The 13,686-nt window shown below is 43.7% G+C and overlaps 2 protein-coding genes across 2 annotated transcripts in view; both read left to right on the forward strand.

Annotated features, from left to right (window-relative positions):
- LOC113648607 (NACHT, LRR and PYD domains-containing protein 3-like) overlaps positions 1-13,686 on the forward strand; it is a 111,397-nt gene that overhangs the window by 59,183 nt on the left and 38,528 nt on the right. The gene's annotated exons all lie outside the window — the stretch shown is intronic.
- On the forward strand, positions 6,002-9,072 carry LOC125140137 (pollen-specific leucine-rich repeat extensin-like protein 1). Its single transcript, XM_047807830.1, has 2 exons — positions 6,002-6,156; positions 7,929-9,072. The coding sequence occupies exons 1-2, from the start codon at positions 6,154-6,156 to the stop codon at positions 8,703-8,705; spliced, it is 780 nt and encodes a 259-aa protein (XP_047663786.1). The 5' UTR covers positions 6,002-6,153; the 3' UTR covers positions 8,706-9,072.

Here is a 13,686-nt window from a genome sequence, read left to right on the forward strand (position 1 = left end):
GAGAGTGGATGTGAAGGAGAGCAGAGTGAGAGAGAGCTGCTGGACTGAGCAGGTCAACTCCCTATGCCTGACTGGGCATATTACTGCTCACCTAGGGTTAGGGGTTAGGGTTAGGGTTGGGGTCAGGGTTAGGGTTAGGGTTGGGGTTAGGGTTAATGTTAGGCAGGGGCAGTTCTAGACCTTTTTAGGGTGTCTCCAGCCCACCTGCCTGTGATCTCAGCCACCCTAAAACTATAAGTATAATTTTTTCTTTTTAAAAATAAAAAATAAAAATTACGTTAAAATGCAGGACATGACGTCGATGTGAAAGAAAATTATTTATCAGTTTGATCAAAGGGCGATTTTTTTTCACTTTGCTTTTACATGCGTGCATTGTAGTCTTTCAAAAGTGCGTCATCAGCTGTCTGCTTTATCTGAACGGAGAAGCACAGAGTCAGTCAGAGCTGGAGGCTTTTATCTATAATGTTAATCGACGGAAAGCTACAAAGACGGTTATAGAAGGTATTTTATAAATGTTTTACCTTCCTAGCTGCCCTGCTTTCAGTGTTATCAAAGTCTACCATAATTAATTTTAGTTAATCATATACAGTAGCACTAGTTTGCTTATTCTTTGCAAACAAAATAATAATGCAAACAATCCATTCAATACTACATACAAATAACATTTATTGATTTGATCTTTGTCTTGTGAATATTAGTTTATTAATGACTGCATTCATCGGACACACTGTTTGTAGAGAATACACACACACATGAACTGATCTGATTCAAGACTGACATCATTACATCATGCATAAAATTTTGGTGTCCACTTTTGCCATTTTAAATAATACCATAACTTTTGGCTTACTATGTAGTATATAAAAACTCTTCTTGTTTTAAATTCTCTCTAAGGGCTAAAACCCCCTAAAGATGACTTTTACGTGAGTACAGATTTTCAGTACTCTTTCCACCAATGTTTATTAAGACCCTCATTAAGAAACCTAATTTAGATCCTAACAAACTATCAAATCCCATTTCAAACCTTCTGCTTATGTATTAAATATTAGAACATGCTGTGTCTGTTCAAATGAGCTCCTTCTTGCAGGAGAATAATATCTTTGAAGAGTTTCAGTCAGGTTTCAGACCCAATCATCACACAGAACCTGCACTTGTTAAAGTTACAAATGACTTGTTCTTAGCTTCGGACCAAGACTGTATGTCACCATCAAGTAGAACTAATAGTTTTAGGACTTCTTCTTTTCTCGATATACTGTACCTGCTACCCTTAGGGAACATCAGTAGAAGGCAAGGGATTAGTTTCCATTGTTATGCTGATGATGCTCAGTTATATATCACATCAAAACCAGATAAATATCTAAATTGTCTAAATTAACTGAGTGCGTTAAAGAGATAAATGTTTGGTGTAATTTTCAATTGTTAAATTCTGATTAGACAGAAATATAACTTATCGGTCTAAAAACCAGAACACAGAAGCTCTCAAATATCAACTTCCATTTAGAGGGATGTACTGTTACTAGTAGCTCGACAGTGAAAGACCTGGGTGTTTATTAGACAGTAACTTGTCTTTGAAATCATATCACCTTATTATTAACACAACCTTCTTCACCTTAGAAATATTGCCAAGCTGGAGATTCTGCCCTGGTTTTAATATTATGGCTAATCAGAGTACAGCCTGTGTGTGTGTGCATGTGTGTTTGTGTTTGTGAGTGTGTGCGTGTGCGTGTGTGTTTGTGTTTGTGTTTGTGTGTGTGTGTGTTCAATTCAATTCAAGTTTATTTGTATAGCGCTTTTTACAATAGACATTGTCTCAAGCAGCTTTACAGAACATAAACATACAACAAAATGTTATTATAAAGAATAAAAAAAGATTAATAGAATACAAAATTCAAGATTATTATTAGATATATATTTAGTTCTCAATGTGTATGTATTTATCCCCAATGAGCAAGTCTGAGGTGAGACTCCTAAGAGGAATGCCAATTCCCGAGTGCAAAAGAGATGTGTCTCGGTTTCTTGGAATGGTGACATTTCTTGCAAAATTTGTACCGAATTTATCAGAGCATACAACAGCTCTGCGTGATCTTTTAAGAGATGAAGTTGAGTGCAGTGGCAAGATGAACATCAACAAGCATTTGAAAAGCTAAAACTGATGCTAACAGAAACTCCAGTACTTCGCTATTATGATGTGAGCCTTCCAGTAAATGTCTCTGTAGATGCCTCCAAAAGTGGTTTAGGAGCAGTTTTGCTACATGAGGAGAGGCCTGTAGCATATGCTTCTCGTGAATTGACTGTGACAGAACAACGCTATGCTCAAATTGAAAAAGAAATGCTGGCAATAGTATTTGGTGTAGAACGCTTTCATCAATTTGTTTATGGCCGAGAGGTTGAAGTTCAAACAGATCATAAGACACTAGATATAATTATGAAAAAGCCCCTAAACAGAGCACCAGCTAGAATTCAAAGACTACTCATGAGACTGCAAAAGTATCATCTGAATGTAAAATTTTGACCAGGAAAGGAAATGTATGTCGCTGATGCTCTGTCAAGAGCATGTTTAGCAGAACCTGAAATTTCAGAGAAAGTGGACATTACAGAGGCTCAGGTACATATGCTGTTAACGAATGTGCCTGTGTCTGAAAAGAAATTAACAGAATTTCAGAGAGAAACAGAAAAGGATGCCACATTGATGAAGTTGTTGAAAATTGTACAATATGGTTGGCCAAGGAAAATAAAAAAAGTTCCTAAAGAAATTCAAAATTACTGGAATTACAGAGAAGAAATTCTGGCTATTGGTGGAATTCTTTTCAAAGGAGAACAAATTATTGTTCCTGCTTCTATGAGAGCTGATATGTTACATCGGATTCATGAAAGTCATTTAGACATCGACAGTTGTAGAAGATGAGCAAGAGAGAGGTATTCTTTTGGCCTGGAATGTCTAAGAGTATTGAAGACATGGTGAGTCATTGTGAAGTATGCAGTGCACATAGAAGGTTCCAGACTAAAGAGCCACTACATCTTCATAATGTGCCAGATAGGTCTTGGCAAAAGATTGGGGTTGATTTTTTCACTCATAATAAAAAAAGAGTATTTGATCATTGTGGACTATTTCTCATTCATTGAAGTTGATTTGCTTAAGAATGACACCAGAAGTTTGACTGTCATCAAGTTGCTGAAGGCACAGTTTGCAAGGTATGGGATTCCTGAGGTACTAATTTCTGATAATGGACCGCAATTTGCTTCACAAGAATTTTGCATGTCTTCAATGGTTGAAAGGGCTGTACAAACTGTGAAACGTATGTTGAAAAAGACTGAAGCTGATGACAGGGACCCATATATTCCATTACTGAATCTGAGAAACACACCTTTGGAAACCATAGGAGTCTCCCCTGCACAATTACTAATAGGTCGGAGAGTGAGAACCAGATTATCAGCATCAACTGTGTTACTGTCACGATGTGACATGGTGAAACAAAAGGCAAGAGAGGATCCAAATGCAGATAGGACTTTACTGGACAAAAACAAGAAACAAACATACAGGCAGGCAAAACAGATCAGGACACGGAACAGGAACAGAGAACAACATGAACCGAACACCTACAACGACCAACACCAGGGAAGTGAACAGACAGAGTAGATATAGTGGACAGGAGCCAATAACAAAGCAGAGACGATTAGAGACAAAGACAAGACACCTGGGGAAGAGATGGAATGTGATTAGTGTCCATGGTGAGCAATGAGTGGGCGGAGAAAAACAATTAAAACCAGGGAGAGACGGCAGACAGAAACAAGGGGAAAACACAGACAGACACATTACAGAGCCCCCCCCCTACGAGCGGCTTCCAGACGCTCCCAAGTCCACAAAACCCAGTTCAGGCGGGTGGAGTGAAGGCGCAACCAGGGTGGGAGGGCGGGTCGGGTTCGTGTAGTGGTGGCGCCAGCCGGGCCGGAGGCCAGGGCGGCGCCGGCAGAGCAGGAGGCCAGGGCGGAGCCGGCAGAGCAGGAGGCCAGGGCGGAGCCGGCAGAGCAGGAGGCCAGGGCGGTGCCGGAGGAGGAGCCAGAGACCAGAGCAGGACCGGAGACCAGGGTGGTGCTGGAGGCGGAGCCAGAGACCAGAGCAGGACCGGAGACCAGGGTGGTGCTGGAGGCGGAGCCAGAGACCAGAGCAGGACCGGAGACCAGGGTGGTGCTGGAGGCGGAGCCAGAGACCAGAACGGAGTTGGCAGCCAGGGTGGTGCTCTGGGCCTGTGAACAGGGACAGGAGGTAGAAGGGCTGGCAAGTCCAGCGAAGCAAAACACAGGAAAACAGAAACATGCATAGGTTCAGGCCAGGCAGAGAGTTCAGGTAGTTTGGGTGTCATGATGTCGACCGCGTTCTCTGACTCAGTCATTTCGGTCGACCCGGCTGAGTCGGCTGGTTCCGTTAGCTCGGCCGGTTCCTTCGACCCGGTCGGTTCGGGCGAACCGGTCGGTTCGGCAGGTTCCGTTGACCCGGTCGGTTCCGTCGGTTCCGTCGGCCCAGTCGGTTCGGAAAATTCCTTCGACCCGGTCGGTTCCGTCGACCCGGTCGGTTCGGCAGGTTCCGTCGACCCGGTCGGTTCCTTCGACCCGGTCGGTTCGGCAGGTTCCTTCGACCCGGTCGGTTCGGCAGGTTCCGTCGACCCGGTCGGTTCGGCAGGTTCCTTCGACCCGGTCGGTTCGGCAGGTTCCGTCGACCCGGTCGGTTCGGCAGGTTCCGTCGACCCGGTCGGTTCGGCAGGTTCCGTCGACCCGGTCGGTTCGGCAGGTTCCGTCGACCCGGTCGGTTCGGCAGGTTCCGTCGACCCGGTCGGTTCGGCAGGTTCCGTCGACCCGGTCGGTTCGGCAGGTTCCGTCGACCCGGTCGGTTCGGCAGGTTCCGTCGACCCGGTCGGTTCGGCAGGTTCCGTCGACCCGGTCGGTTCCGTCGACCCGGTCGGTTCGGCAGGTTCCGTCGACCAGGTCGGTTCCGTCGACCCGGTCGGTTCCGTCGACCCGGTCGGTTCGGCAGGTTCCGGCGACCCGGTCGGTTCGGTAGGTTCCGTCGACCCGGTCGGTTCCGGCGACCCGGCTGGTTCCGGCGACCCGGCTGGTCCAGCTGGCGGCTTAGGGATGCCGGCCGCCCGAGCCGACCTCATCGGGGTATCCGCCAGTTTGGAGACCAGCCGGTTAGCACGGACCTCAGCCGAGCTCGCCGGTACGGTAGCCATGGGAACTGGCTCAATCACGGGTGTGCACGGGACTGGTCTGGGCGGAGGAACTGTGGAGCATTCGGGCGTCCGTGGCTGATTCCACTCTGTTGCCCACGGACCCCGATGCTTGCTGCCCCTCCCCAAAAAATACTTACGGCCGGCTTCCGTCTCTACAGTGCTCACGCTCAGCGTGGACCCGTCCAGGAGCAACGCCAAGTTGACGAACTCCGAGAATGTCTTTATTTCTCTGGTAGACGACATCAAATACCGCAGGATGTCCCTTAGTCCGTGCTTAAAAATGTCTTTGAGCGCCTTCTCATCGAAGTTGACCTGATTGCACAGGTCCACGAATACCTCCGTATATTCCTCAACCGGGGAGTCCTCCTGACAAAGACAAAACAGTATTTCTGCTGGATCCATTGGGTTGGTCGTTCTGTCACGATGTGACATGGTGAAACAAAAGGCAAGAGAGGATCCAAATGCAGATAGGACTTTACTGGACAAAAACAAGAAACAAACATACAGGCAGGCAAAACCGATCAGGACACGGAACAGGAACAGAGAACAACATGAACCGAACACCTACAACGACCAACACCAGGGAAGTGAACAGACAGAGTAGATATAGTGGACAGGAGCCAATAACAAAGCAGAGACGATTAGAGACAAAGACAAGACACCTGGGGAAGAGATGGAATGTGATTAGTGTCCATGGTGAGCAATGAGTGGGCGGAGCAAAACAATTAAAACCAGGGAGAGACGGCAGACAGAAACAAGGGGAAAACACAGACAGACACATTACAGTTACTAAATCCTAAGACAGTTACTGCTTCAGTGAAAGAGTCATTGGAAACTCGTCAGAAAAAGCAGAAGGAAAAGTTCGACCATGGAACAAGACAGCTGCAGAAACTAACAGTGGGAGAAAATATCAGAGTATGGCAAAATGGTATGTGGAATCCAGCACAAGTTACTGCTCTGGCTGAGGAACCAAGGTCTTATGTTGTGGAGACACCTGTTAGACAATTGTACAGAAAGAATAGGAAATATTTAATGTCCAAAACAGGAGAATACAAAGCAAGTACTCACAAAACAAAGACTGAGGAAGTGGATCAGAGTATGATTAAAGATTGCCACGAGCAATTACATGTACTGGTCAATTCAAAACACGGAGTGGTAGAATTATTTCTAAGCCACAAAGACTTATTGCTGAAATGTAGTTTTGCACAATTGCATATTGGAGATTGATTAATGACATTGGATTGTTTAAAGTGTAATGACTTTTTATGATGTTCAGAATTAAGTTTCATAGCAAAAGAGAGAGAGAGAGAGAGAGAGAGAGAGAGAGAGAGAGAGAGAGAGAGAGAGAGAGGATGTTATGTGATTTTATAAGGTATTGTGATCACCAGAAGTGTTTGTACTTGACGTATGTCATGATGGTGGAGATAAGTGTTTCCGGTTGCACCTTTGATGGGTAATAAATGTTAACCAGGTGATTTGAAACCACGAGTGACTCTTTGGCGTCTCATTTGCTCCACGTAACGATCTCCTTAAACACAACACAGTTTAATGAATAACTTAAACCTTATTATAAAACAAACCTTTTCAGCCACAAATATCTGAATAGGGCAGTTATTAAAAATAAGCTTTTAAATAAGTATGACTGGAGAATTTATATGCACATATTTTTAGTAAAAGAAACATAACCAGTAAGAGTGTTACACAATTAAATTTCTGACATTCAAATTTAAACACAGTGAGAGAATTCATCATCGAGCGAGCAAGTATTTAGAGACACTTTTACTATTCATGATTTACACAGCATACCTTATTATTTTTACACAACACACACCACACTTTTTTCCACATCACACACCACACTTTTTACACAACACACACCACACTTTTTACACAACACACACCACACTTTTTACACAACACACACCACACTTTTTACACAACACACACCACACTTTTTACACAGCACACTTTTTACACAACACACAGCACACGTTTTACACAACACACAGCACACGTTTTACACAACACACAGCACACGTTTTACACAACACACAGCACACTTTTTACACAACACACACCACACTTTTCACACAACACACACCACACTTTTTACACAGCAAACTTTAATTTGCACAAATTTGACTTTTCAAACGAGGCACATTGCACCATCAAGTTTGGACAATGGTAAGTTTCCTGATTATGACATTATGAATATTTAAATTTAAATATATCTAATATTAATCTTGAGTTTTTGTATTATATCTATCTTTATGTTAACCTTTTGTTTTATGGTTATGTTCTTTAAAGCTGATTTGAGACAATGTCAATTGTTAAAGTGCTATACAAAAAAATTTAATCGAATAGAAAAATGTAAATTTGATCATCAGGATCCATTTAATTTAAACATTCATACTGTCTAGTTTAATATTAAGTTTGTATAGTTTAATATTCACTTACATTTATATTCATTTCATATTAAATAGTAAGACAAGTAGCTTATTGTCTTAGCTCTAAAGGCTTAGACCTGATGATTTAACACAGAAGTGGAAGATACAGTATAATAAGTAATAGATTCACGTCTGTTTCTCAAGAGAAATGTCATTATTTTCAGCAGTAAGCCTCAGTATGAACTTGTTCAATTCTGTGTGTTTTTCTGAAACAATCAGTTTCTCTAAAAGACAACTCTGTTTCTTCTTTCAGTTCCAGCATGAAGAAACAGTGGATGTGCTGCCACTACACCTGAGTCTGTACACGTCTCTGACAACATCCACCCCATGTACGAAACCGTGTATGACCCCGTGTACAACCTCGTGTACTACCCCATGTACGACCCCGAATACTACACTGTGTACTACCCTGTCTACAAGCCCTTGGACTGCGAAGAGTACTATCACGTCCAGCCACCCGATGTCTCCCCCCCAACCCCCAACGGTGGAGACTGTTGAAGAAGAACAACTGGAGCCTTTGTCTCCACCTGAGATTATGTCGCTACCCCAACATGTGACTCCACCCAAACCTGTATTTCTGCCTCAATCTGTGTCTCCACCCGCACTTGCATGTCCCACTGAACCTGTGTCTCCCGCAATATCGGTGTCTCCACCGGAGACTTTGCCTGTACTTCCACCTGAGACCATGTCTCAACCCAAGCCTGTGTCTCCTCCTGATACTTTGTCACAACCCAACCCTGTTGCTCTGTCTGAGACTTTGTCTCCACCTGAGCCTGAACCTCAACTGGCCTCGGCTCTGCCTCCTGTCCAGACAGATAACGCTGCGTCCATCGACTCTTCACCGTCTCTTTTAAAACTGACATGTGGAGAAATTATGGACGCACTGCATGATGAGCTGGAGGAGGCAGAGAAGCTTAAGGAGCAGGAGGTCAGCAAGGAGAAGGAGATCCTTAAACTGGTCGAGAAAAAAGAGGGTGTATTCAAAGAGGGTCTATTCATTGCTATAAGGAACCCTAATAAAAATGTGTAAAAATACAACTTCCAAATGTTGCACAAATAAATGTTGGTGTAAAAGACTCGCACAGCAGCAGTAAAAGTGTTGTAAAATAATCAGCTCTAAAATTCCAGCTCAATAAAACAGAATTAGAAATTAATAACTGAACGCCATTAAAAGCTCAGTTATGAACTATGTAATAACTGAAGAACAGTATTTACCATAAATATAGCATTCAGCGTCAGTTCAGGCAGGCCACATAGTCAAGTTCGGCTATCAGCTGATGTCAATTTTCTAACCCCGCCCATCAGCTGATATTATACCTATGTGCGCTATTGGTCCCTTTCAAACAGGGCGCCCTATTTAAATGCTTTTTTTCAGGCTATCTTCTTTTGTGGGTGCTGCTTGCTTTGCTGCTGCTGCTGCTGCTGCTTTGCTGCTGCTGCTGCTGCTGCTTTGCTGCTGCTTTGCTGCTGCTTTGCTGCTGCTGCTGCTGCTGCTTTGCTGCTGCTTGCTTTGCTGCTGCTGCTTTGCTGCTGCTTTGCTGCTGCTGCTGCTGCTTTGCTGCTGCTGCTTTGCTGCTGCTGCTGCTGCTCTGCTGCTTTGCTGCTGCTCTGCTGCTTTGCTGCTGCTCTGCTGCTTTGCTGCTGCTTTGCTGCTTTGCTGCTTTGCTGCTTTGCTGCTCTGCTGCTTTGCTGCTCTGCTGCTCTGCTGCTCTGCTGCTCTGCTGCTTTGCTGCTCTGCTGCTCTGCTGCTTTGCTGCTGCTCTGCTGCTGCTCTGCTGCTGCTCTGCTGCTGCTCTGCTGCTGCTGCTCTGCTGCTCTGCTGCTGCTGCTCTGCTGCTGCTGCTCTGCTGCTCTGCTGCTGCTGCTCTGCTGCTGCTGTTCTGCTGCTGCTGCTCTGCTGCTGCTCTTCTGCTGCTGCTGCTGCTCTTCTGCTGCTGCTGCTGCTCTTCTGCTGCTGCTGCTTAAACTCGGCGGCTAATTAGAGGCTATGCTTCACTATGCTATGCAGGTATGTTACGCTATGTTATAAGATAAGGTTGTGCTATGCTTTGCTATGCATGTCACAATGGGTTATGCCATGCTTGATTTGCTAGGCTAGAATACCTCATGCTAGGTAATGCTATGCCAGCTCGTTATGATGGGGCTGTTTCCTCTGCATTGCTGCTGCTGTGAGTTAAACTTGGTGGCTATTAGAGATTAAACTGCAAGCTAACTCCTTTTATGTTCGTGATATGAAACTATAAGAGGCATGATTACTATTAGTATACTTGAGCTGAAGGGGACGTTTGAAGATGCTTTGAACTTACGGTAAATCATTACGGCGCGCATGTTCGTGTATAATGGTGCGTTTGTTGAGCCGGAAGTGACCTTAGGGCTGGTGTGTTGTACAGTCTGTTGTGCTATGCTACGTTAGGCTATACTTTGCTACGCTATGTATATTATACTATGCTAGGTTATATTGTATGTTACGCTATGTTATAAGATAAGGTTATGCTATGCTTTTGCATTGCTCGTCACAATGGGTCATTCCATGCTTGCTATATTAGGCTAGATTACCTTATGCCTCATTATACCTTGCTATGCCAGCTCGTTATGTTATGCTAGGTAGGCTATGCCTTGCTAGGCTATGTTGCATTATGCTAGGTTAGGCTTGCCTTGCTAGGCTATGTTGCATTATGCTAGGTTAGGCTTGCCTTGCTAGGCTATGTTACATCATGCTATGCCTTGCTAGCCAAGGTTAGGTTACATTGCCCTATATTATTCCTTGCTAGGCTGTTATGATACGTTATGCCATGTCTCACTAGGCTATGTTGGGATACGTTATGCTATGCCCTGCTAAGCTATGTTGAGTTACGTTATGCTATGCCTCATTGGGCAATGTTAGGTTATGTTATGCTATGCCTCGCTAGGCTATGTTATGTTATGCTATGCCTCGCTAGGCTATGTTGTGTTAGGTTATGTTGTGCCTTGCTGGGTCGTGTTACGTGGTGCTGTGTTTATGCCTCGTTGGCTGTAGTGATCCATTATGCGGTGCCTTGCTAGGCGTTACTTTGCATTGTGCTGTGCCCTGCTGAGCTGTTTTCCATTACGTTGTGCTGGGCCGTGTTGTGTTGCGTTACGCTGGGTATGCCTTAGTGGGCTGTTGTGATTGGTCGAGCTATGCCTCACTAGACTGCTGTGCTTCGCTGGGCTGTGCTTCGCTGGGCTGTTGTAATACATTATGCCGAGCATTGCTGGACTCTTGATTCAGCAAAAGCTTGATTAAATTTCTCTCCTCTCTGTAGCAGAGTCCAGCAAAAGAAAGATAGTACCCTTTTGGATTGATAATCAATGGCTACTGGCACTGCTGGTATTGTGTTTCTGTTTACATTAATTAATTAATTAATTAATTAAAAAAAAGTATGAAAGGCACAGAAGCATCCTAACCACTGCTTCTTCAATTATTTAATAGCTGGATTTATCCAAGGTTTTCACAGGAGTATCTTGGTTGCCTACTCATTAGATTCTTTGTTGGAAAAGGAAGTTAAGACTGGATTTCTTGTTGGGTCTTTTGGAAGTCTCCTTTCTCGGGTTGTTGGATGGATCCTAGAGGGATGGCTACTCGGGGGGGGGGGGTGTATTCAGGGAGAAGGCACATGGTTTCTTGTGTTCTGTTTGGGATTGAGCTAGCTCTGCTGCTGCTAGCTCTCCTCCTCCTCCTCCTCCTCTGCTGCTAGCTCTCCTCCTCCTCCTCTGCTGCTAGCTCTCCTCCTCCTCCTCCTCTGCTGCTAGCTCTCCTCCTCCTCCTCCTCTGCTGCTAGCTCTCCTCCTCCTCCTCTGCTGCTGCTACCTCTCCTCCTCCTCTGCTGCTGTCCCCTAAGGTAGCTGGACCAGGGGTGGAAGGTTTAAGGTTCTGGTTGCTCCTTGGGAAAATGGGATGGCATGATCATGAACCTACTCAACTCATTTGGGCTTAAACAAAACATCACTAGAGCTACACACCGCCTTAATCACACACTAGATTTAATAATATCACACGGAATACATGTCGCTGATCTAGATATCATACCTCAAAGTGATGACATCACAGACCATTACCTCATAATGTACACACTACCCATAAAACAGACTAACTGTGTCTCACCACGTTATCGACTCGGTAGAACTATTATTCCGACCACTAAAGACAAATTCACAAATAACCTGCCTGAACTGTCTGGACTTCTTACTGTACCCTTAAACACAAACGATCTAGATGTAATGACTAACAGCATAGGTGCTATATTCACTAGCACATTAGACACTGTTGCCCCAATCAGATTAAAGAAAGTTAGAGACACAACACCTGCACCGTGGTATAATAGTCATACTCACACCCTCAAACCCGTACCCTCGAGCGAAAATGGAGAAAAACTAAATTAGAGGTTTTTAGAATTGCATATAAGGACAGTATGTCCAGACAGGCTCTAAAAACTGCAAAACTCATAGAAAATAACCAGAACAACCCCAGGTTTTTATTTAGCACAGTGACTAGATTAACAAAAAAAACAGAAATGTGAACACACTATTTCATCACAGTTCAGTTGAGGATTTTGAGATTCTTCACTGATCAAATTAAAAGCATCATGAACAAAATAGGTGATGTTCAAAATTTGAGAGCAGCTTGTGACTCAGTCTCACCTAAAGTGCTACACTCACAGCTACAGTGCTTTACAAGTACAGGACAGGAAGAGTTAGGTAAACTTATTACTACAGCTAAATCAACAACTTGTTCACTAGACCCCATCCCAACTAAATTACTAAAAGAAGTGTTTTATAAAGCTGGTGAGCTTCTTCTTAACATGATTAACTCCTCGCTATCTTTAGGTTACGTCCCTAAATCTTTCAAGTTGGCTGTCATTAGGCCTCTCATTTAAGGAACCTAATGAACTATCAAATTACAGACCTATTTCACATCTTCTGTTTATGTCTAAAATACTAGCAAAGGTTGTGTCTGTTCAACTGAGCTCCTTCTTACAGGAGAACAACCTTGAAGAGTTTCAGTCAGGTTTCAGGCCTCATCATAGCACAGAAACTGCACTTGTTAAAGTTACAAATGACTTGTTCTTAGCTTCGGACCAAGACTGTATGTCACTATTAGTGCTGCATTCGACACTATAGATCACAACATTCTTCTAGATCGCTTAAGAATTACACAGGTATTCATGGACAGGCTTTAAGTTGGTTTAGATCCTACCCGTCTGATCGACACCATTTTGTATTTTTAAATGGTAAATCCTCCAGCTTATTGCCAGTTAATTATGGGGTCCCTCAAGGACCAGTCCTTGGACCCCTGCTATTCTTGATGTACATGCTTCCATTAGGGAACATCATTAGAAGACATGGGATTAGTTTACACTGCTATGCTGACGATACAGTTATACATCTCATCAAAACCAGATGAACTAACCAAAGTGTCCAAATTAACTCAATGCCTTAGGGAGATAAAAGACTGGATGAGCTGCAACTTTCTGCTGTTAAACTCTGATAAGACAGAAATACTACTTATAGGTCCAAAAATCAGTACACAAACTCTTTCACTTAGAGGGATGTACTATTACTAATAGCTCGACAGTGAAAGACCTGGGTGTTATATTAGACAGCAACTTGTCCTTTGAAAATCATATCGCCCATAGCACAAAAACAGCCTTCTTTCACCTTAGAAATAGGATGGGTTCCCCTTGAGTCTGGTTCCTCTCGAGGTTTCTTCCTTTACCATCTAAGGCAGTTTGTCCTTGCCACTGCTGCCTGAGTCACCTCAGACTTGTGTGGCGAGTGTAATGTTGTTACACTAGATTATTTAAATTATTAATTAATCGCACTAACACAAGGCTTTTATTTTGAAATTCGTGTTAGAAGAGATGGCACGGTGATGAATGGTCACGTGACCACTAGAAAAATATTATTTTTATTTCTTTTTCTACAAACATAATTATTTCTTTATTGTTTTTGTTTTCTCTCCTTTTTAAAAATGTTTATTAAGAATTGTATAA

The sequence above is a fragment of the Tachysurus fulvidraco genome, chromosome 24, assembly GCF_022655615.1.
Source record: "Tachysurus fulvidraco isolate hzauxx_2018 chromosome 24, HZAU_PFXX_2.0, whole genome shotgun sequence".
Lineage (NCBI taxonomy): Eukaryota > Metazoa > Chordata > Actinopteri > Siluriformes > Bagridae > Tachysurus > Tachysurus fulvidraco.